The sequence below is a fragment of the Sylvia atricapilla genome, chromosome 14 (assembly GCF_009819655.1).
Source record: "Sylvia atricapilla isolate bSylAtr1 chromosome 14, bSylAtr1.pri, whole genome shotgun sequence".
In the NCBI taxonomy this organism is placed as follows: domain Eukaryota; kingdom Metazoa; phylum Chordata; class Aves; order Passeriformes; family Sylviidae; genus Sylvia; species Sylvia atricapilla.
The window spans coordinates 17,285,480-17,307,006 of NC_089153.1; the positions used below are offsets into that span (position 1 = coordinate 17,285,480).

At 62.0% G+C, this 21,527-nt stretch overlaps 1 protein-coding gene across 1 annotated transcript; it reads left to right on the top strand.

Annotated features, from left to right (window-relative positions):
* The first annotated feature begins 647 nt into the window (after positions 1 to 647).
* Positions 648 to 11,428, top strand: ARHGEF37 (Rho guanine nucleotide exchange factor 37). The gene is made up of 13 exons (XM_066329407.1): positions 648 to 692; positions 3,429 to 3,632; positions 3,987 to 4,110; positions 4,710 to 4,857; positions 5,491 to 5,690; positions 6,166 to 6,296; positions 7,104 to 7,208; positions 7,837 to 7,947; positions 8,575 to 8,904; positions 9,576 to 9,704; positions 10,060 to 10,255; positions 10,631 to 10,803; positions 11,172 to 11,428. The coding sequence occupies exons 2-13, from the start codon at positions 3,441 to 3,443 to the stop codon at positions 11,379 to 11,381; spliced, it is 2,049 nt and encodes a 682-aa protein (XP_066185504.1). The 5' UTR covers positions 648 to 692; positions 3,429 to 3,440; the 3' UTR covers positions 11,382 to 11,428.
* Positions 11,429 to 21,527: the final 10,099 nt, after the last annotated feature.

The window sequence follows — 21,527 nt, forward strand, 5'->3', positions numbered from 1 at the left end:
GGTGTGTCCCTGCCCTCCCGGAGTGTCCCTGCCCTCTCAGTGTGTCCCTGCCCTCTCAGTGTGTCCCCTGCCCTCCCGGACTGTCCCCTGCCCTCCCGGAGTGTCCCTGCCCTCTCAGTGTGTCCCCTGCCCTCCCGGAGTGTCCCCTGCCCTCCCGGGCTGTCCCTGCTCTCCGGGAGTGTCCCCTGCCCTCTCAGTGTGTCCCTGCCCTCCCAGTGTGTCCCCTGCCCTCCCGGACTGTCCCCTGCCCTCTCGGTGTGTCCCCTGCCCTCCCGGAGTGTCCCCTGCCCTCCAGCCGGCACAGCGGCCCGGGGTTGGATGGGCACAGGTAGGGCGGCACCGGGGCCCGATCCAGCCCGGGGGACGGGCCGTTCTGGCGGGCGGGAGGCGGTGCCGGTGCCGGTGCCGGTGCCGGTGCCGGTGCCGGTGGCGGTGCCGGTGCCGGCGGGGGCGGTGCGCTCGGGGCCAGCCGGTGCCGGGCGGGCCGGCCTCAGCGCAGGGACCGCCCCGCTCAGCTGCCACCGGGCGGCTGCGGCTGCCGCGGGCCGCCACCGGGCCCCTCTGGGCGGGATCAGCCCTGCTGGGGACCCCCCGTGGCCGGGATCCCCCGTGGCCGCGCTGCCGCTGCTGCGGGCGGTGACACCGCGGCCGCTCCGGGCACGGCGACCTGCGCAAGCCCGCCCGCGGCGCAGGTGAGAGCCGGGGGTTTCGGGGGGCACAGGGGGAGCTGGGCTGGCTCAGGAGATTCGGGGGGCACAGGGGGAGCTGGGCTGGCTCAGGAGATTCGGGGGGCACAGGGGGAGCTGGGCTGGCTCAGGAGAGGGGGGACACCCCTGGGCCGCGGGGGGAGCTGCGGGGCCGGAGACGGCGACCCCCGTGCGCGGGTGTCGGGGAGGGCCGGGCCGGTCTCCGCCTTACGGACGGGGATGCGTGTCCCCCTTGGGGACAGGGACAACCGGAGCCCTCCGGTATGGAGAGGGATGCCCGGAGCCCCCTCCTCAAGGACAGAGATGCCCGGAGCCCGCCGTGGGGACAGGGATGCCCGGAGCCCCCTTAAGGACAGGGATGCTGGTAGTCGCCGAGGCAGCAGTGACAGCTCAAATACGGGAAGCTGCCTGGCAGGAGGAGGCTGGGAAAACAAAACGTGCTCCTGCGCTGTCTGCCCGCTCCAAGGCTGCCCAGAAATGCTGCGGTTCTGTTTTTGCGCTGTCCCCTTGTCCCAGTGAGGTCTCAGGCCGGGGGGGCGAGGTGGGGGCAGTGAGGTTTCCACAGCCTGGGGAAACCCCCCAGAGCAGCTCAGTGCTGGGGGATGCTGCTGCAGGGACAGGGACACCCCAATATTGGCCTGTCCTGAGGTGCAGGGCACCCCTCCAGGGCTCAGGGGGTGTCTCAGATCGGGCCACCTACCTCCGCTCAACTGGGGTTTTGTTCTCACCCCAGAGGACACTGGGTTTGCCCAAGAGTCCTTGATGGGAATCCTCCTGCCTGGACACCTCCGGAAGCACCCAGAGGGGTGCAGAAATCTCCTCCCCGTGTCCCATGGCAGCCAATGCCATCTCACAGGCAGGGGAGGCAGCCAAATCCCCGAGGGCGGGGATGACGGCTGGCAGGGTGACAGGTGACACACCTCTGCCGGGCGGGTGGAGGTCCGATGCCATCTCTGCTGCTGCGCCAAGCCCTGCTCTCTTCCAGCGGTGGGCGTGTGACAGGAGGGGACCTTGGCCCTGCCCACGGCTGGCAGCTGCATCAGCCACTTGTCATCTGGACCCGCTGGGGACAGGGAGAGGGGCTGCAGCCTCTGGGGTGGGCGCCTGGCGTGCTGCAGTCTGGCAGGTAGGGCAGGGCAAAGTCTGTGCTGCTGCTGCTTGTGCCACCTGGCTTTTTATCCTGCCAGGCCACCTCTGCCTTGCCTTTGCTCCTCTCCTCCTCCGCAGGAGGCCTGGCAGCATTCCTGCCCCGGCCGGGGTCTGGATCCAGCCCAGCTGTGCCCGTGCTGGTGTGGGCTGTGCCGCACCCGCCTCTCTCAAGGCCTTCCTGCACTGTTTGTGATGCTGCTCATCCTCCCTGCTATCGGTTAGAGCACAGCGAGTTTCCTGAGAAGAAAACAGCAGGAATCAGCTGGGATTTTCCACAGCGGCGAGGAGAAGGGAGGGTGCTGTGCCACGCAGGGCCCTGGCATTGCGTACCAGGGGCCGCCAGTGCGTCTGGCAGAGGCAGCAGCAGCTCTGCCCACTTCTCCTCTCGTCCCAGTGGCTTTTAAAGCAGCTCTTGCTGCCACAGAAACATCTCTTGTTCCAGCGCTGCAGAGCCACTCTTTGTACTTTGAACGGGACCCTTGAATGCCAGGCAAGGCGCCAAGGCAGGGAGGGAACAACTGGCCCTGGCAGCAAGGAGCTGCAGGGGAGGTGGCAAACCCGGCTCTGCCCGTGGGGACGGCTCCCTAAACTGTCCCAGTGCCGGGTGGCAGCTGCCAGGCCCCTGCTGGCACTTGGGTCCCCACTGTCTGCACCCCAGCCCCACACGTGGTCACCGGAGTGTGGGCACGTGTGTGTGGCAAGTCCCTGCCTGCCACACGTGGGTGTCTGCAGCCAGTCTGCTCTTGCCTGGCAGCACTGCGGGGCTCTGGAGTGTGCCTGTAAATGCAGAGGGGTTGGGTGTCCCTGGGGATGTGCCCATGGGATGTCCCTGAGGATGTGCTGTGCAATGTCCCTGGGGATGTGCCCAGGGGTGTCCCTGGGGATGTGCCATGGGGTGTCCCTGGGGATGTGCCATGGGGTGTCCCTGAGGACGTGCCGTGGGATATCTCTGGGGATGTGCCATGGGGTGTCCCTGGGGATGTGCCCAGGGGGTGTCCCTGGGGATGTGCCATGGGATATCCCTGGGGATGTGCCCAGGGGGTGTCCCTGGGGATGTGCCATGGGATATCCCTGGGGATGTGCCCAGGGGTGTCCCTGGGGATGTGCCCAGGGGTGTCCCTGGGGATGTGCCCATGGGGTGTCCCTGAGGATGTGCTGTGCGATGTCCCTGGGGATGTGCCATGGGATATCCCTGGGGATGTGCCGTGGGATGTCTCTGGGGATGTGCCCATGGGATGTCCCTGGGGATGTGCCGTGGGATATCTCTGGGGATGTGCCATGGGGTGTCCCTGGGGATGTGCTGTGCGATGTCCCTGGGGATGTGCCATGGGATGTTCCTGGGGATGTGCCCAGGGGTGTCCCTGGGGACGTCCCTGAGGATGTGCCATGGGGTGTCCCTGGGGATGTCCCTGAGGATGTGCCATGGGGTGTCCCTGGGGATGTCCCTGAGGATGTGCTGTGCAATGTCCCTGGGGATGTGCAGTGGCGTGCCCCAGGCACAGAGGAGGGAGCACGGGCACTGGGCTGGGCACCAGAGCAGCAGTCCCAGCGCTGCCTTTGCCACCCCTGCAGCGCCCTGCTGAGATGGCGAGCGCAGAGCCCGAGCCTGAGGATGCAGCTGAGGCTGAAGAGGCCGTGTACGAGGAGATGCCCTGTGACAGGATGGAGCTGAGCCAGCGCCTGGCCGTGGAGGAGCTCATCACCACCGAGGCCAGCTACGTGCACAACATCCAGCTGTGTGTGTCGGATATCCGGGCACACCTCCAGCAGAAGCAGGTGACACGGGGCACCTCCCCCTGCCCGGGGGCCTGGGGACCGCAGGGTGAATCCACCTGCAGGGTGAATCCACCCAGAGCTGTGACATGCCCAGATCACTGCGGGTGCTCCCCCTCACCAGCCAAGGTCTGGGGTTGGGTCTGACCAAGAACAGCCCCTTTAATTGACTTTAACCCTTTCCTACTTGGGAGCCCAGACAGGTCTCAGCATTCCCAAAGCCCCGTGAAGCAGAGCATGGCTCCAGCTCCTGGGGTGTCCCATGGGGCAGAGAGCAGGTCACCAGGAGTGCCTCTAGAACACCTGCTCCACCTCTGATCTGTCTGGTTTAGCCTGGGGCATCTTTGTTCCCTTCAGATGCCTGAGCTGGACCTGGAAGGACTCTTCTCTAACACCGACGACATCCTGCACGTCTCCAGAAGGTTTCTGAAGGCTCTGGAGGCCACGGCCGGCCTGGGGCAGGAGCAGCTGCTCTGCATCAGTAAGTGGTGCAGTGCCCACGGCTGCCCCCTGCCCACCCCTGCCCGGAGCCCTCCTGCTCCTGCCCAGCCTGCAGACAGTGCCGGGCACAGCACCAGGCCCAGCTGAGAGAGCCCAGCCCTGGCACACTTGGCATTGCTCCACTGGCTTCCAGCAGGCTTCCAGCAGGCTGGGGGGAAACTTCTGTGTTGTTATAGGATGTGAAAGAGAGGCTCCAGATATTTCAGAAGGCAAAGAGCATAGAAAAAAAGGCTTTATTTTCTAATTCTTACTACTTTTTATAAGGTATTCCCATACAGACTTAACATGGTTGAGGAAAAGGAATGACACCTCTCTAATCCTGTTGGTTAAACCAGAGAAACAGCAAAACACCACCTGGAGAAAGATTGTTTGGAGAAAGATTGTTTGGAGAAAGGAGAACTGTTGGCCAAGATTGTTTTCAGAAGACGCTTTCTTGAGAATTTTTTTCCTTGGGGAAAAAAATTAGCAGCTGCCAGCAGGCTAAAAACCTCTCAGACCCAGAAATGTCAGGCCCACACCCCTGCCTTCTCTGAGCCCATGGGAAAGGAGCCTGTCTCCAGCCCCACTGTCCTTCCCCAGGCACCCTGTTCCAGGAGTTCAAGGAAGAGATGGAAGCTGTCTACAAGACCTACTGTGCCAGCTATGACCACGCCCTGCAGCTGGTGGAGAGCTACCGCAGGGACCCCCGGCTGCAGGAGGAGATCCTGGACACCCTGAATGCCACCGTGTAGGTGCCTGCTGCTCAGCCACCACCTCCCTGTCCCTGCTTCACCTCCTGGCTTTGCCCTTCTCCTCTCTGGACAAGCTGCCTGCATGGATCTGTGTCACAGATGGGTGTCACATCGTGGCCACCACCTTTGTGGTGTTTCCTGGTGTGATCCCTGGCAGTCTGTGCTGGACCCTTGGTTTGTAATCTTTTATGCTGGATCCCAACAGAAGGGATGGGTGACATCCACAGCTGCTGCCTCCCCAGATCGACCAGAGAGGCACAGGCTGGCCCTGGGGGACATGAACTGTCAGGAGGGGCACAAACACTGTCAGAGGCAGGAGAAGCAGGAGTGGCAGTGGAGGAGCTCCTGGGATTTGCTGCTTAGGGCACAGGAGGTGCGATTCCCAAAAAGAGAGATGCCTTCCCTGTGGGTGGGAAGGGAGACACTCTGCCAGCACCCTGCCTCCAGCAGGCTCTGATCCCAGGGTTGGACAGGGAGGCAGGACACCCACCAGGGCTGGCACGGGGGTTCACAGCCAGAATTGCCCCACCACATCTGGGCTGCTCTCTCCCAAAAACCACTCCCGGAGAAGCCGTGGAGGGCAGCAGGGCAGGAAGGCAGCTCTGCTCAGCAATTCCCCTCTCCATCAGGCCTCACACGGGAGCGTCAGACCTCAGCTTCTTCCTGGTGATGCCCGTGCAGAGGGTCACCAAATACCCTCTGCTGCTGGGGAAGATCCTGGAGAACACCCCGAGCAGCACCAGTGCCCACTCAGCCCTGCAGGCAGCGGCCCGTGCCATGGCCCAGGTCAATGCCAACATCAACGAGTACAAACGGCGCCGGGAAGTGGGTGAGTGGCCAGGGGCTGGGCACAGCACCCAGCCCACCCCCAGTGGGCTCCTGGGCCCTAATTCCCACTTAAATCACTTCACAGCTCTCCTGCCCTCCTCTCAATCCCGCCTGGTGGAGCTGCAGACTGTGTGCAGTCTCCCGGAGCTGCTCTGCTCCTGTAAATGCCACTCTGGGCAAGACCCGAAGGCTGCGGGAGCAGGGTGGCATGGGGGGGCTGAGGACAAAACCAGTCTGTCCACATTCCTGGGGCTGGGGAACGGGGAATAACAGTCCTGCCCTTGGGATAGGAGAACTCAGGCTCCCCACAGATGGGAGCTCACCCTTCATTTTGCTTCTCCTCATCTTTTCCTTTGATGTGTCTTATCCCACCGATCAGCCCCTTGTGCTGCTCGCCTTCATGGCCTGCTCAGCCATCAGGAAACCTCTTCTGATCTTTTTCTCCCCCTGTTTCGTGTCCTGCCACCCCGAGGCAGCCACCAAATACAACAAGGCCGAGCACCTGACGCTGCGGGACCGCCTGGCGCGCCTCAACACTCACTCCATCGCCAAGAAAACCACGCGCCTCAGCCGCCTGCTCCTGCACGAGGCTGGCATCGTGGCCAAGGTGGGCAGCCCTCCTCTCCCCCTGCCCTCACCCCGGGCCCTGCTGCCCCACCTCGGCTCCTCTCTGGGGCGTTTTGCTGCTCCTGAAGCGCCTCAGTAGCAGAATGGGGAGCACAGGGATGGGCTGGAGGAGCTGATGCTCCTTTCCTGGTCCTCCATCATCCCAAGGACCAGAGGGATAACAGGGATGCAGGGACACGCTCCCCAACCCAGAGCATTGCAGGGCTGCACTTTTGTTGCTGTAGGACACCAAAGAAAGACTCCAAATATTTCAGAGGGCAAAGAAAAAAGAGCACAGGAAAAAAGGCTTTATTTGCTAATTCTTACTACCTTTTATAAGGTGCTCCTATACAGACTGACCATGGTTGGTGAATAGGAACAACACCTCATTAATCCCAGAGACAAACAACAAAACACCACCTGGAGAAAGATTGTTTTGAGAAAGGAGAGCTGTTTGCCAAGATTGTTTTGAGAAGAAGCTTCCTAGAGAATTTTTTCCTTGGGGAAAAGCAGCTGCTAGCAGGCTGAAAACCTCTCAGACCCAGAAATATCAGGCCCACACACTTTGGCCCCCAAAGGACCTGTGGGATCCTTGGGCCCCCCCAGCAAAAGAAAAGACACCCCAGTGTTCCCCAGCAGCATGAGCACATGGAGAACCTCGTTTTGCCTGCACCTTTCCAGATTCATGGAGCTCCCCAGGCTCTGCCCTGCCTGTCCCAGCCCTGTGAGCCCCAGAGCTGCTGTTTCAGCCCCCAGTGATGGGCATCAGCCCTGCCCATGCTGTGACAAACTGCCTCTTCCCTTACAGACTGAGGACAAGGAGTATGACGACCTGGAAGAGAAGTTCCAGTGCGTGGCATCCAGCGTGGCCACGCTGAAGGAGAACGTGGCATCCTACCTGGGCCATTTAGAGGTAAAACCTTGCCCCAGTGGCCAGGGCTTGGCCTCACCCCTCAATCCCCTCGGGATTGTGGGATGCTTTCAAGCCCTGTGGAAACCAGGAGCTGTTGGGGATGTTCAGGGATTTGCAGCTGAGCTGTTGTGTCAGGGAGTTGCACAACATCCAAGGATTGCTCAGGTCCAGGGGAGTTTAAAGCAAAGCTGAGGCTTTGACAACACTGTCTGAGCTGGTGTCATTTGAGAATAATCTGTCCTTAAACTTATCATTATTTCAAGGTCTTAAATGATTGAAAAGGCCGGGTGTTGCTCAGCCTGGGAATTCTCACTTTAATAATGTGTGTAAGGCAGAAATGTCCCCAGATCGGGCCTGACAACAAATTGCCCTTCTGAAATCACCTGGGTCAGCAGCTGCTACGCTTTTTCTCATGGAAATCCCTCGGGGCATCTGAGGAAAATGAAAGTCTGAGCGCTGGCAGAACATGCAATCCCCAGACACAGCATGATCAGGAAAACCTCGGGAAGCGGCCGAAGGTTCAGCAGCAATCCCTGGGCTGGAAAAACCTTTGCAGGAAAAGATTGACAAGGGCTGCAGGATTGTTGGGAAGGAGGAAAGGAGTGCGGTGCTTTCTTCCCCCTTGCAGGCGTTCCTGCTGCCCACCCCACACCGCTGTGACCTGCAGACGGACGAGGGACCTGCCCTGCAGCAGCGCCGCCTCTCACAGCTCCTCCAGGGCACCGTTTTCCCGGAGTTTGTGAGTGCTCCTTCCCTGCACATCCCCTGCAGCCTTCCCACCTTCTGCCAGGGCACAGCCAGAGCTGAGGGCACCCCACAGATGTGTCCCCCAGAGCCCAGCTTGGCAGGCAGAGCCAGGAGCCAGAAACAAGAGCCACTTGCAGTTCCAGACACACGGAGTGAGGGAGCAGCTCCAGGGAAGAGGAGAGGGCAGGGACAGAGACACGAGAGCAGCAGCACCCAGGGCTGGGATGAGCTGCAGTGTCTGCCTGATGTGCACCCAGGGAGATGGGGAGGAGAGCAGGACACCCCAGGGTGGGGGCAGAGGGCCCTTAAATGGGCTCTGGGCAGGGATGTGGGGAGAGAAATGGGGGGAGACTCAGCCGAGGCTGCTCTGAGCCATGGGAGAGTCCTGCCCTGCTGTTTCCATGGAGCACAAGTCTGGAATTGTGTCGGGAATGATCGCTCCCTCCCAAGGGTTTGAGGTGGTTGGCATCCCATGTGTCCTCAGGCAAAGATGTCTCAGGTGCTCCCCACTCCCCACCAGCCCCTCCAAGACCCCCAAAGCTTTTCCCCCTGTCCCTGTGCTGGCAGCTGCTCCTCTCTGGGGGCCTCACATGGCATTTGGGGCTCTCTCCCCTCCCAGAAGCAGCGTGTGGACAGGCTGGTGTGGCAGCCCCTCTGCAGCCTCTCAGACATGCTGGAGGGGCCCCAGCAGCTGGTCAAGAAACGCCTGGACAAGCTGCTGGACTACGAGGAGATCCAGGAGAGGAAGAGTGAGATGGGCAGCGTGAGCTACGATGAGGAGGCAGCCATGAACACCTACCTGGCCATCAATGACCTGCTGGTGGCCGAGCTCCCCCACTTCAACCAGGTGGCCCTGCAGCTCCTGGGGCAGATCCTGCGCTCCTTCAGCGCCCTGCAGTTGGATTTGGCTGCCCAGGCCCTGCACTATGCAGAAAAAGAGCTGGAGCAGGTGAGTGGGACCCCTCAGGCACATGAGCTGAGCTAGAACTGCCTTCTCCAGCTCTGGGAGATCTCTCAGATGTCAGGGCACTGAAGGTTTGCTGTGGCCCAGCTGCCCTTGCAGACACACGTTTGGAAGGATCTGTAAGGTTCTCACTTCCTCCCTGCCTGGGGAGAGCCAAGGTTTCTCTTCTGCACTGTCACAAACTGTCCTGCTTTCTGTTTGTGGACACTGCTGGTAATTTATTGATGTGCAGCTGTCTGAGAGATCAGTGTGAGCTCAGGGCTCCCGAGAGCCCCGTGCCAGGAAGGCAGGGAGGAGAAAGGCAGCTCCTTCCTTGGCCCAGGGAACAGCCTTCCTCAACCCCAGCCCCTGGGAGATGTCTCCCAGACCTCCTCACTGCTCGGGACTCTGAGCCTGATGTCTGTAAATACTGAGAGTGAGAGCTGTCAAATGCCCTGGGGTGGAGCACAGCCCTAGCCTGAGCCAGGACCAGGGGGAGAACAAACTGCAGCTCAAAGCCAGAGAGGAGCACCTTTAATCCCCTGTGCAAGGTCAATTTAGTGGTCAGGGCTGGCCTCTTGCTTTCTCACCCCTTTTCTTCCTCCTGCTTCCCTTCTGCCTCTACCCAGAGCCCTTCCTCTCTCAGAGCCCTCCCTGATGCCAGTGTGTCTCCACAGCTGCCCCATGGCCACCTGCCCCTGCCCAGCTTCTGGAAGGTGGTGGAGGACACCCTGCAGCAGTCGGGGGCTCAGCTCTGTGCCTTCTGCCAGGCCTTTGAGACCGTCACACCGAGCCCTGGCACACAGGTAGGGGCTGGCCAGGGCACGGCTTGGGCCAGCTGGATAAAAGAGAGGGATGGGGCTGTGCCTTCCCAGCGCACAAAACCCCCTTGCTGGGGAGGCTGCCCCAGAATGTCACCCGGGGGTTCTCCACAGTGTTTCCCCTGAGCCCCTGAGAGCAGCTGGCTGGGGAAAACCAGAGATGAAACAGCTCAGCCCTGCTGGGTCTGGCCACTCATCTCCAAACCTGGGGGTGGAGCAGGGAGTGTGAGGGAGTCTCTCCTCTGAAGCTGTCCCTGGGATGCTGCAGAAAGCAGAGCAGGGGTACCTGGAGGCCCTCAGTGCCCCGTGTGTCTGATGGAATGCTCCTGTGTCTCACCAGCCTCTGACCCCTGCTGAGGAGAGGAAGGTCCTGTCCCTTGTGAGCAAGCACGGCCCAGACAAGCTTTACCAGGTGACCAGCAACATCAGTGGCAGCAGGGACCTGGACCTGACCTTGCTGAGGGGACAGATCGTGGCCCTGCTGCAGAGCGCCGACACCAAGGGCAACACGAGCAGGTGGCTGGTGGATGCTGGAGGTACTGTGAGCACCGTGGGCAGCCTCTCCTCACCCTGAAACATTTCCTCATCCTGGGTGAAACAGCAGGCTCTGGTCTCCTGGGTGCTCCTTTCCAGGCTGTGCTCAGCCCAAGGCCACCTGAGCTTTGCCATCAGCTGTAAGGTTCAGGTCCTGACTGATTCCCCAAGGGAGCACTCCATGCGCCTCAGAAACGTGTGGAATTCCTATTTTTGGCTGGGATTTCTCCTGGATATCCCCTAGTGATGGACTAGCTGGAGCAGGGCTGCTGAGCCGTGCCAGGCAACAGCCAAAATGCCATTCCTGTCTCCTGCAGCCAGTCCTGCGTGTGCCAGGCAGCAGGGCCCCACGGGCTGTGTGTGTCCCTGTCCTGCAGGTCCCCGAGGGTTTGTTCCTGCTGCAAAACTCCGGCCCTACAGCCCACCACAAGTCCAGCAGCCCGGCCTGGACCTGCTGACCCCGGACATTGGTGCAGAGAGAAGGAGACACTCCTATCAATTCCCTGAAGCTCCCAGGCCACAGGTGGCCACCTTCACCCCAACGCTCCAGGTGAGAGTGGGGGACATCCCCGGGGCCATTTCCAGCAACCCCACCAGCTCCCTGCTAGTCCTGGCGTGGGTGGGAAGGTGGACCTGCTTTTCCAGGTGTCCTCCTTGCTGGCACCAGGGTGTCCTCGGTGTGTCCCCAGTCCCTCCATCGGTGGCACTGCTGAGCTGCCCTCTCAGAATTGCCTGTCCTGCGACATCCTTAACTCCCAGCTCCAGCGAGGGTTTCCTCCCTCCTTCCAGGCACATCCTTTCCTCCTTCACTCCCAGCTCCAGCGAGGCTTTCCTCCCTCCTTCCAGGCACATCCTTTCCTCCTTCACTCCCAGCTCCAGCGAGGGTTTCCTCCCTCCTTCCTCCCCTGCCTCCCACAGGTGGTCGCCGGCTTCTCCTTCGCAGCCAGGAGCCCGCAGGAGGTGACCCTGCAGGCAGGGCAGCCCGTGCTGGTGCTGGAGCCCCACGACAAGAAGGGCAGCACGGAGTGGAGCCTGGTGGAGGTGAACGGCCAGAGGGGCTACGTCCCCTCCAGCTACCTGGTGACAGTCCCCGTGCAGGAGCCCGCGGGCTGGAGCCTGCCCGTGTGAGCGCGGCCGGCCCGCACCGAGGGCACAGGATGGCAGCAGGCAGCTTGGCACCTTGAGGGCACCTCACGGGAGATGCTGGAGGGAGGCAGCCCCCGGCTGGGAAGGTGGTGGGAGGCACCTGGGGGACAGGTGACGTGGGCACGAGGATGGCACTTGGGTGGCGCCTTTTGACAGGAGGTGACAGGTCCCGTGTGGGTGTTGGCACAAAGCAAAGCAGCACCAGGGAGCGAGGGCAGGCGGCTGCAGGTATCCAGGGGTTGGCTGAAATCCCTGCAAGTGGCAAATGTGTCCTGGGGGTGAGGAGGCACCTGGTGAGAGCAGGATTGAGCAGCAAAGGCACAGCACTGCAGAGGGATCCTCGGCCAGGCATGAGGCACTTGGACACCTGGGCACGGGGCACCTGGGCACGGGGCACCTGGGCACTTGGGCACTTTGGGCACTGGTCAGATGGGCACTGAGCACCTGAGTACCTGAGAAACTGGGCACCTCAGAATTTGGCTACCTGGGCACCTCAGTACCTAGGAAAATGGGCACCTAGGCACCTGAGAAAATGGGCACCTAGGCATCTGAGAATTTGGCTACCTGGGCACCTGAGATTTGGCTACCTGGGCACCTGAGAAACTGGGCACCGAAGCACTTGAGATTTGGCTAACTGGGCAACTGAGATTTGTCTGCCTGGGCACCTGAGAATTTGGCTACCTGGGCACCTGGGCACCTGAGCCTTGGGCACAGCGCACCTGTGGCAGTGCCGGGCTGTGGCCGCCAGAGGACGCCCCACACCAGCGCCCAGTGCGCGCTCGGCCCGTGCTGGGAGCGCCGCTGCCGGTGCGATGTGCGGGGTGAGGGGTGCGGGGGCACAGCCCGGGGTACGCTCAGGGGGACGGAGATCGCCACTGCCGGGACCCCCGGGGACCCCCGTCCCCCTGCGACCCGCACAGATCCCCGGCGGGTTGGCACAGGTCCCGTGGAAGGGCTTTTTGGGAGAATCAATCCGTGTCGGTCCTGACCTAAGGCTCGGTTTGAGGATGGAGACAGCCTCCCTTCACCATTCCCGAGGTATCCCGGCTCCGTGCCTCAGTTTCCCCGTGGCTGCACTGTTAGGAGACGCTGATGGGGTTGAGGTGGGCAGCCGTGCCACGGTGCCAGAGGGGATTTGGGAAGCCCCCGAGACTGGCACGGCGCTCTGCCCATCCCTGACCCTCCGCGGGTGCTGGGGCACCCGGCTGGCGCCGCCCCGGCTGCCCCGGGCTCCTGGAGCTGCCCACATCAAAGTGCCCGTGGCGGCCGGCGAGCGCTGGCACGCCGGGCACTGCCCTGCCCTGCCCACGCCCGGCCACCCACGGGCTCCCCGCGGGCCCCAGTGCTGGGCAGAGGAGCAGGGCTGGCACGTCCTCACCCAACCCTGAGCAGGTGCCAGGCAGGCGGGGACAGCCCCCGGGCACTGCCCTGGGCGTCCCACGGGTGGGGCTGGGGGCTGGTTTGGGGCAGAGCGGGGCTCGCCGCACTCCTTCGTACCTGTGGGGTGGCCAGGGACAGCCACCTCTGCCCAGGTGCCATTGGAAGGCCCGAGGAAATGCTCAGCCACACAAAACCTGGGAGGGGACAGCAGTGGCCGAGCTGGGGACGTGTCCTGGGGATGCTCCCGGGCCTGGGGAAAGACTGATGGGTTCCTCAGAAAGGGAAAAGGAGGAGGTTGGGGGATGAGAGTCATTGAGCAGGGGCTGTGTGTCTGTGCTTGCCAGCCCCTGCAGACACAGGGCTCGCCCCTCCAGCTCCCTGCAGATGGCTCCTCTGGACTTTTCCGCCCCGAATCAAACCACATCAGGTCGGGTTTCCCTCCCGAGTCACCTTCCTGCAGCTCAGTGGGGTGCACAGGCGGTCAGCCCTGTGCCAGGCGATGGCAGCAGTCGGGCAGCTCCTGCTCCACAGCCCTGGTGCCTGAGACCCTTCAGAGGGCTAAAGGTGAGGGTGGCACAAAGAGTGCTGAGGCTGCTGCTGCCTGGACCCCGACCTTCCCCCTGGAAGGAGATCTGGGGTGGTCAGGTCTTGGCTGGACATCCAGCAGCGGGTGGTTCCTGCCAGGAAGAGGGAAATGAGTTCTGTGGCTTCTCCAGTCTTTGGATCCCACAGGCCGAGCTGGGCTCTCCTCCAGCCCTGCTGCCACCCTCGATGGCCAGGGGACCTTTCCCAGGGGGTCTGTCCCCAGGACAGGGCCTGGCACTTGACCGCAGGACGTGCATCCCTCCCTTCTCCCAGGAATCCACCCGAACTCGTGGCGCTGCTGCTGCCCCGAGCCTGGAAGTGCCCTGTCGGAGTCACGGGAGGGCACGGGGCTTTTCCAGCCTAGACATGAGGGGGATAAAGGGCACAAGTTGCCTTTAAATAGCCCCTCAAGGACAGGCTCTCCGAGCAGGAATGCTCTGGCTGGCCCGGTGGAACATGCCTGTGCTGGGGACACCGGGGGACAGCCGGGCAGGGCCGGCCGCTGCCGGGACGGCAGGTCAAGGTTAGGCACGCCCTGGCCCGATGCCACCGTGCCACGGCTTGGCACCGGGGGAAACAGCCGTGCCAGCAGGGGAATGAATGCCAGGCAGGGGTTTGCCGTGCCCGGGGCTGATGTGGAGGTGACAGCGGAGCCGTGCAGCCGCTGCAGCCGTGACCTGCCCGCCGGCCCGCGGGGAATTTGGCAGCGGCGCTGCCCGCCTGCCGGAGCAGCCTCCGGGCCAGCTCCGGTTGTCCAGAGCGGCTGCTGCGCTCCTGTCCGGGCTGATTCATATCCTGGACGTGCAGGCATTTGGATATTGTCCACCCGCGGGGTGTGACAGCGCACGGCTGTGTCCCAAGGCGCTGGTGCCAGCCCAGGACGGGGCGGCTCCGGCTCTGCTCTGCTGCTGCACCCTGGGGCCACAAAGCACATCCCGGGTGAGATGCCGGGATGGCAGGAGGACGGCCGAGTGCCCGGGTGTCCATGTGCCCGTCGGCTGCGCTGGGGCACCCCCGGGGCAGGGAGGTGTGACAAAAAGCGGCTGCCACACAAGCCCCAAGCCCAGGCTGGCAATGCCAGACCCATCCCCTCACCACGGCGTGGGAAAAGGGAGAGGGAAAAGGGTCTGAGCCAGGAGCCAGGAGGATCAGAGCGGCTGCCCTGAAGGGCACAGCCAGCCCGAGTGGCTTTGGGCACGGGGCTCGAGTTCCCCGCGCTGTGCCCAGGCTGAGGTGGCTCCGAGCAGAGGCAGCCCGTGCTGCGTTGTTCCATGTGCAGAGCAAAGCGGCTCTCGGGGAGCAGCCCGAGCCCCCGGACACCCACCCTGGTGTGCCCGCCGGGAGCAGCCCGAGCCCCCGGCACCCACCCTGGTGTGCCCGCCGGGAGCAGCCCGAATCCCCGGGCACCCACCCTGGTGTGCCCGCCGGGAGCAGCCCGAATCCCCGGCACCCACCCTGGTGTGCCCGCCGGGAGCAGCCCGAATCCCCGGGCACCCACCCTGGTGTGCCCGCCGGGAGCAGCCCGAATCCCCGGACACCCACCCTGGTGTGCCCGCCGGGAGCAGCCCGAGCCCCCGGCACCCACCCTGGTGTGCCCGCCGGGAGCAGCCCGAATCCCGGGCACCCACCCTGGTGTGCCCGCCGGGAGCAGCCCGAGCCCCCGGACACCCACCCTGGTGTGCCCGCCGGGAGCAGCCCGAGCCCCTGGACACCCACCCTGGTGTGCCCGCCGGGAGCAGCGCGGCCCCGGGATGGGCTGAGCCGAGCTGCGGCTGCGGAGCAGGAGGGGAGGTGTGAGCAGCAGCGCTCGCTCCAGGCTGGTGCAGCTGGCACCTGAATTGTCTAATAAAGTGTGAAATTGCTTTCATGCTCTGCTACCTTTGCTGAGCTGGACCGTCATTAGGGGCCCCCCCTCGCCGCCCGCAGCGGCTGCCGCCGTGTCCCGGCGCTGCCAGCTGAGCCCCGGGGCTGTGGCCGTGCCTGGCCCTGCCCCGCCGGACACCGCCACCCTGTTGCCTGCCCCTGGGGGTCCCCAGAGTCCCCTCCCTGCCCCTCAGCCCCTCCGCTGTGCCCACGCCGTGGGACAGCACGAACTGCTGCGGGAGCGTCACCAGCATGGGGGATGCCTGCCGTGGGGATGGATCCCTGCCGTGGGGATGGATCCCTGCCGTGGGCTGGATCCCTGCACTGGGGATGGATCTCTGCTCTGGGGCTGGATCCCTGCCGTGGGGATGGATCCCTGCCGTGGGGATAGATCCCTGCCGTGGGGATAGATCCCTGCTCTGGGGATGAATCCCTGCTGTAGGGTGGGATGGATCCCTGCCATGGGGCTGGATCCGTGCCGTGGGGATGGATCCCTGCCGTGGGGATAGATCCCTGCTCTGGGGCTGGATTCCTGCCGTGGGGATAGATCCCTGTTTTGGGGATGGATCCCTGCCGTGGGGCTGGATCCCTGCCGTGGTGATGGATCCCTGCCGTGAGGATGGATCCCTGCCATGGGGATGGATCCCTGCCGTGGGGATGGATCCCTGCCGTGGGGCTGGATCCCTGCTCTGGGGCTGGATCCCTGCCGTGGGGATGGATCTCTGCCGTGGGGCTGGATCCCTGCCGTGGGGATGGATCCCTGCTCTGGGGCTGTATCCCTGCTCTGGGGCTGTATCCCTGCCATGGGGCTGGATCCCTGCCGTGGGGCTGGATCCCTGCTCTGGGGATGGATCCCCTCATGGGGAGGGATCCCTGCCATGGGGCTGGATCCCTGCTCTGGGGCTGGATCCCTGCCGTGCCCTCCCGCCCCGTTATCCCGGGGCTGCGGGGATCAGCTCAGGTCGCAGCCCTGCCCTGCGGCTGTGGCGCTGCCAAAGCCCTGCCCTTGCCCAGCAGCTCGGGCTCCATGCGGCCGTGCCCGGAGCCGCCCCGGAGCCCCTGAGGCTGCAGAGAGCTCCCACCTCGGCAGGGACAGAGGGACAGCCCGGCCCCCCTCGCCGGTGGGTGACGAATTGCTCCTGAAGCACCTGGCTGTGCACAAGAAACTGTTCTCCACCTCTAATAACAATAATCAATCATCCTGCTCTGGGCAGGGGATGTGCAAGGTTTTCCAGGGCTGAGGAGCTGGTGGAGCTGGCAGGGGGATTTTGGGGGGGCTCCCCTGAGGGGACACAGAAGCTTCTGCTCCGGTGGTGGCTTCCCTCCCGCACTGCCCACCAGGAGGGCAATCCATGCCATGGGAATGTCAGCTCTGGGGGCTCTGCAAATCGTGATTTTGGAGGCAAAAGCATGCCGGGAGCGGTCTGGCATTGGGCACAGGGTGCTCCCTGCTCCCAAGGGTCCCCATGCCAAAGGAGCTGCTGAGTGAGGCCCAGCAAAAGGGATTTCTGCAGAGCTCAAGATACTTTGCCCCAGGGAAGGGGTGCCACGTTTTTCCAGCTGCTGATAAAGTTAACCCTTGATCTGGTTAAAGATTTAGCCCACAAGGCAGCCCGGGTAGGACAGCAACGCTGTTAGTGCCACTGGCTCGGTGACACTTCGTTTTTTCCTGATATCTAACCCAACCCTTCTCTCTGTCAGTTTGAAACCATTCCCCTTGTCCTGTCCCTGCCGGAGAAAGGGAGCAGCCAGGGGAGTGCACCCAAACCCAGCAGCATTCCCGAGCCCTCCTTCACTGGCATTCCTCCTCTCCCAGCCTGCACAGCCTGTTCCCAACGCCCCGAGTGTTAATTGAATTACATCCCACCAGAACTGCCAATGCTTTAGGGACTGGAGCATCTGCACACACCGCGGGCAGCCCGCTCCGTGCCTGCTCCTGCTCAGCCCTTCCCGTGGGATGCACCAGCTGCAGGGAAGGAAACGGAGCCAGCAATGACAAGGCCCAGGTTGGTGGGAGGTGCAAACACCCCCCATCGCACAGACTCGCAGAACGAAGGGGTTGGAGTCTAGCCAGGAGCCCCAAAGCTGTGGGAACCCCTTGGTAAAGTCTACAAGCATCCAGAGGGGCTGGAAAACATCCTGCTCCCCTCAAGGCTTCGCCGTGTCGGGCACTCGCACAGCCCTCAAGGCTGGTTCTTCATCCCTGCCCAAAGGAGGAGATCTGTGGGTCTGAAATCTGCCTCCTCAGGCTGCTCCGACAGGAGCTGCACGCTCAGACACGAACCCTTTTGTGAGCCCGACCGCATCCCGGCTGGTGATTTACCTAAAACAGCCCCCGGGGAGGATCGGCTGGGCGGGATGTGTGGGGAGACGGAGGGAGGCGGCTGCCTGGTGTTTGTTTTTACTAATGAAGCCCCATAATCAAATCATTTCAATTTTAATTGTAAAGCCAGCAGGCAGATTTTCTGTCTCCAGATGGGACGTGATAGGAATAATTTGAAGGCTGGGCACATTCTGCCACTCACCTTAATGCTCGGCACTAGGCAGATGGGAGCAGCACTGGGGATGAGCTCGGGAAGAACCTGGTCCTCCAGGGCTGAGGATTTGAGCTGGGATCAGACCCAAAGCCTCTCCTGCTTTGTTGGACCCAGGGAAACCCAACCCCTGGCAAGATGTGCAGCACCATTCCAGGTCTGAGCAGGGGAGGCAGGAGCTGTTTCCCTGCTTTCATCTGCCAGCTCTGCCAGGATACATGAAATTATTTGTGGGCTTCCACTTACCATCTCATTTTTTGGGTGTTTGGACTTTGGAAAAGAGGAAAATAAAGAAACTGGGGTCATTTTCTATTTATTTGGAAGAGCTGAGATGTTAACCCCCTGGCCAGTCTGCACAGAGCTCTGCTCGTTTCTCCGTGGGACTGGCAAACTTGGAACAACTGCTGGGGGAGAAGAGAAACCTCCTCCTCAGACACAAAATGTGTCTTTTTCCCAGCTTCTTGTTCAGGCTGGAGGGAACTGGGTGCAGTGGGATTGCTCTCCCAATCTAAAGCAGTTCCCTCGAGGCAAAACACATCGGTTGTTTCTTGCGCTGGAGAAATGGAGCTGGGCTGCTCTGGGAGTGATTAAATCCCTCCAAGGAAGGGCATTCTCTGCTGCCTACCGGGCCCCTAGCAGCCGCCCAGGGGTGTGGGGGTGGGCACAGAAGGACGTCAGGGAGGGGGAATAACTCCTCTCCTCCCCACCAGAGAGGTTCGTTTCTCTCAAAGAGGATGAGGCCAGAGGTACAGGGTGATCCAGGCAGGTCAGGCCAAGTATGGAATACCTTGTGCTCTTCTTCGTGCCTTCCCAACAGCCATAACGGGGCAGAGCTCAGCTCTTATTCAGAGCTGGTTGCTGCTGCTTTCATCTCCTGGAGCTGCTGCCCTCCCCATGGCCCACAGTCCAGCTCCCAGAGCTGACAGCATTCTGGATCCCCTGGAAGGGATCCAGGTGGGGCATGCCAGGCACCGAGCAGCCACCAGCACTCTCTGGCTGGGCCTCTTCACTCTTATCAGCTCTCCCTTTCCGTGCCTGAGTCATCCGGGGACAGCGAGCATCAAATCAGAAATAAACTCATTACCTCGCTAAGCAACTACAGATGAAAACCTCACTTTATTTTTTTGAAATCGGAGCCCTGGTTCCTGAAGGTGGAAGTGGCACCTTCCCTGTGCCAGCCTTCCCTGGCTGAGTCTGCTCCAGCCCCAGGGACACCCTGGCTGAGGAGCGGAGGGAAGAGCGGGGCACTGTCCTTGCAGTCTGTGATTTCCTGGCACGGGGGAGCTCCGTGCTTGGTGCTCCCTCCCGCTGCTGGCTCCAGCGACACGAACTGGGCACATCCAGCGCGAGTGACAACCCTTCTGCTGTCCCTGTGCCACCCATCCCCCGCTGCCAGCACAGCCCCTTTCCCCCAGGGCTCATCCCCACGTGTCTGGGCTCACCATCCCCATCCCAGCGCCGAGCCGGGGATTCTGCTCTTCTCCCTCTTTTTATATATTATTATTTTTTTCCCCACCGTGTCCAATGGGAATTAAATTGAGGCACTAAACTCATTTGTGCTCGCAGCCGTTGCGGGGCTGCAGGCGGCGTTTGAGCAGCGGCTGCAGGCTCGGGCTGGGAACTGCAGCGTGCCTGTGGCTGCTGCTGCCGTGCCCCTGCCTGCCCCACGGCAAGGCAGGGCTGGGCTGGAGCCCAGGCACACCCAAACCTGTGCCACAGCCACCCAGCCTCATGTAGAGCCGTGCTCAGGGCAGCGCTCAGCTCCTGCTCGGGTGCTCTGGCTATGTCAGACCCGCAGCCCCTGAGGGTTCTCCCGGTGTCTCGGGGTTTCTCCCGGTTGCAGCCCTGTGGGGAGGCGATGGAGGACAGCAGCTCACACAGCCTGGTTCGGCCTCAGGGGCTTCAGGAAGGAAAAGGGATGAGCTGGAGCCAAGGAGGTGCCTGTGGGACATGCAGGGGCTGGGGTGCCGGTGACCCTGGGGTGTCTGCCAGGGAGGAGCACCCGCTGGCCCTCAATGACCCACCGAACCAGGCAGTGCCACCCCACCAGGGCTGGTTTTATCGGGCAGGAGCAGGAGGAGGAGGGATGCTGGCCATGGGTGAGCTGCTCCCCCTAGCACCCAGGAAGACGTCCCCTGGAGGTGCGTGAGGACAGCAAAGGAGGACAGACCCTAGTGTGCTGGGAGGGAACCGCTGCTGGGAATTTAAATGACCGTCCCTGAATGCTGGTTTTGTTTTGTCCCAGCCATGGCTGTGCTTGCCGGGCAGGCAGCATTCAAACCCTGCTGCTCACGGGGCTCTGCGCATGGAGCTCCTTTGAAAAGCCAGGAGAAACCTGAGCTCGAGAGGAGCCCCGGTGCAGCATCCTGACCCTGCTCTGCAGAGAAACCCCTGCAGCAGAGCTGCAGCAGCACGGATGTGCAGGAGCTGGGGTGGGCTTTTCCCCGAGCTTCCAGCCAAGCTTTGCTCCAGTCTGCCAGAAGGAAAAGTGAGTGAAAGAGGAGAGAGTGGTCAGCGGAGTGAGCGAGGTGTGCTTCCTGCATCCTTCCTGCACAATTCCTGCACAATTCCTGCACAATTCCTGCATGCTTCGCTCTCCCCCTGCCCGATGGACCCCCGCCGTGGGCTGGACACTACAGACAGGATTTTTCCTAGGGACAGCCGAGGGATGAAGCTCCCAGCTCGCCCTGGAGCCCGGGACATGGAATCTGCCCCTGGGAGCCCGGGACATGGAATGCTGCCCCTGGAGCCCGGGACATGGAATGCTGCCCCGTGACTCTCCACGGCTCCCTGGGGAAATGGAGATGCTGCCAGGCGCTGTGGTTTACAGCCTCAGCCCTGGTGCACACTGCCAGATCCGTGCCCTGAAAATCTACTTTCGTAGGGATAAACAGGATTTCTTATTCCTGTTGCTAATGTGATGCCAGCACGTTGCAACACAGATGTTTTAATAACACATAGTTCTTTTAATGAAGGGACTTAAGCTAATTTACTTCCCCACATTTGTCTATGTCCTATTTGCTCATTTATTCATGCAGTAAATGAAATTAAAGTTACTAAACATTTAGAAAATTGCAAATACACCAGGGAAGCGCACCCGTGTATTAGAATAAGGAGCAGGAGCTGCTTTCCTGGCACAGAGGCTGCCCAAGGCATGTGCTGCTGGCTGCTCCCTCCTTTCCTGTGCAGCCGGCCACTGCCAGACCCCATTCCCAGGGATGCTGACAGTTGTGACAACCACTGCATTTTTATTTTTATCATCCCGCCAACGCCGCTCTTTAGATCAGCTTTTATTAAAAATAAATAATGCTTTTAAAGCTGCTGCTGGGGCACCAAACTGTGACAAAGGCCAGGAGGCGGCGCTGAGGATGATTAATGTGATTTTTTTTTTCCAGGGAAATACTGTAGCAGTTCTGCCGTGCTGATGGGTGTGGGAAGGATGAAGGTGCTGGGTGCTGTTCTCAGCCTGGCACCTGGAGCAGGGGCACAGGTCTGGCTGTGGCCTCACCCTGTCCCAGGCTGGGCTTTGGTGGGCACAGGTCAGGCGAAGGCCGAAGGGTGTTGAGGCACAGAGCCCTCGGATGTGTCCATCCCTGCTTTTCCCATTATCCCCCAGCAGGCCCAGCGGGGGGGTGAACACGGCTCAGTGTGAGAATGAGCAGTGAGAACGGACACGGAATGTCCCCTGACACACAGCCCACAGCCTGGGGATGTCACACATCCCTCGTGTCACCAATCCCGGGCAGGCCCGTGCCAGGCACATCTG

What these genes read in the sequence shown, in the direction of transcription:
- ARHGEF37 (XM_066329407.1), top strand. Translation starts at nt 3,441, where the DNA reads ATGGCGAGCGCAGAGCCCGAGCCTGAGGATGCAGCTGAGGCTGAAGAG. An exon ending in CACACCTCCAGCAGAAGCAG is followed by an intron (nt 3,633 to 3,986) that starts GTGACACGGGGC and finishes TGTTCCCTTCAG; the next exon opens with ATGCCTGAGCTGGACCTGGA. An exon ending in CCTACCTGGGCCATTTAGAG is followed by an intron (nt 7,209 to 7,836) that starts GTAAAACCTTGC and finishes TCCCCCTTGCAG; the next exon opens with GCGTTCCTGCTGCCCACCCC.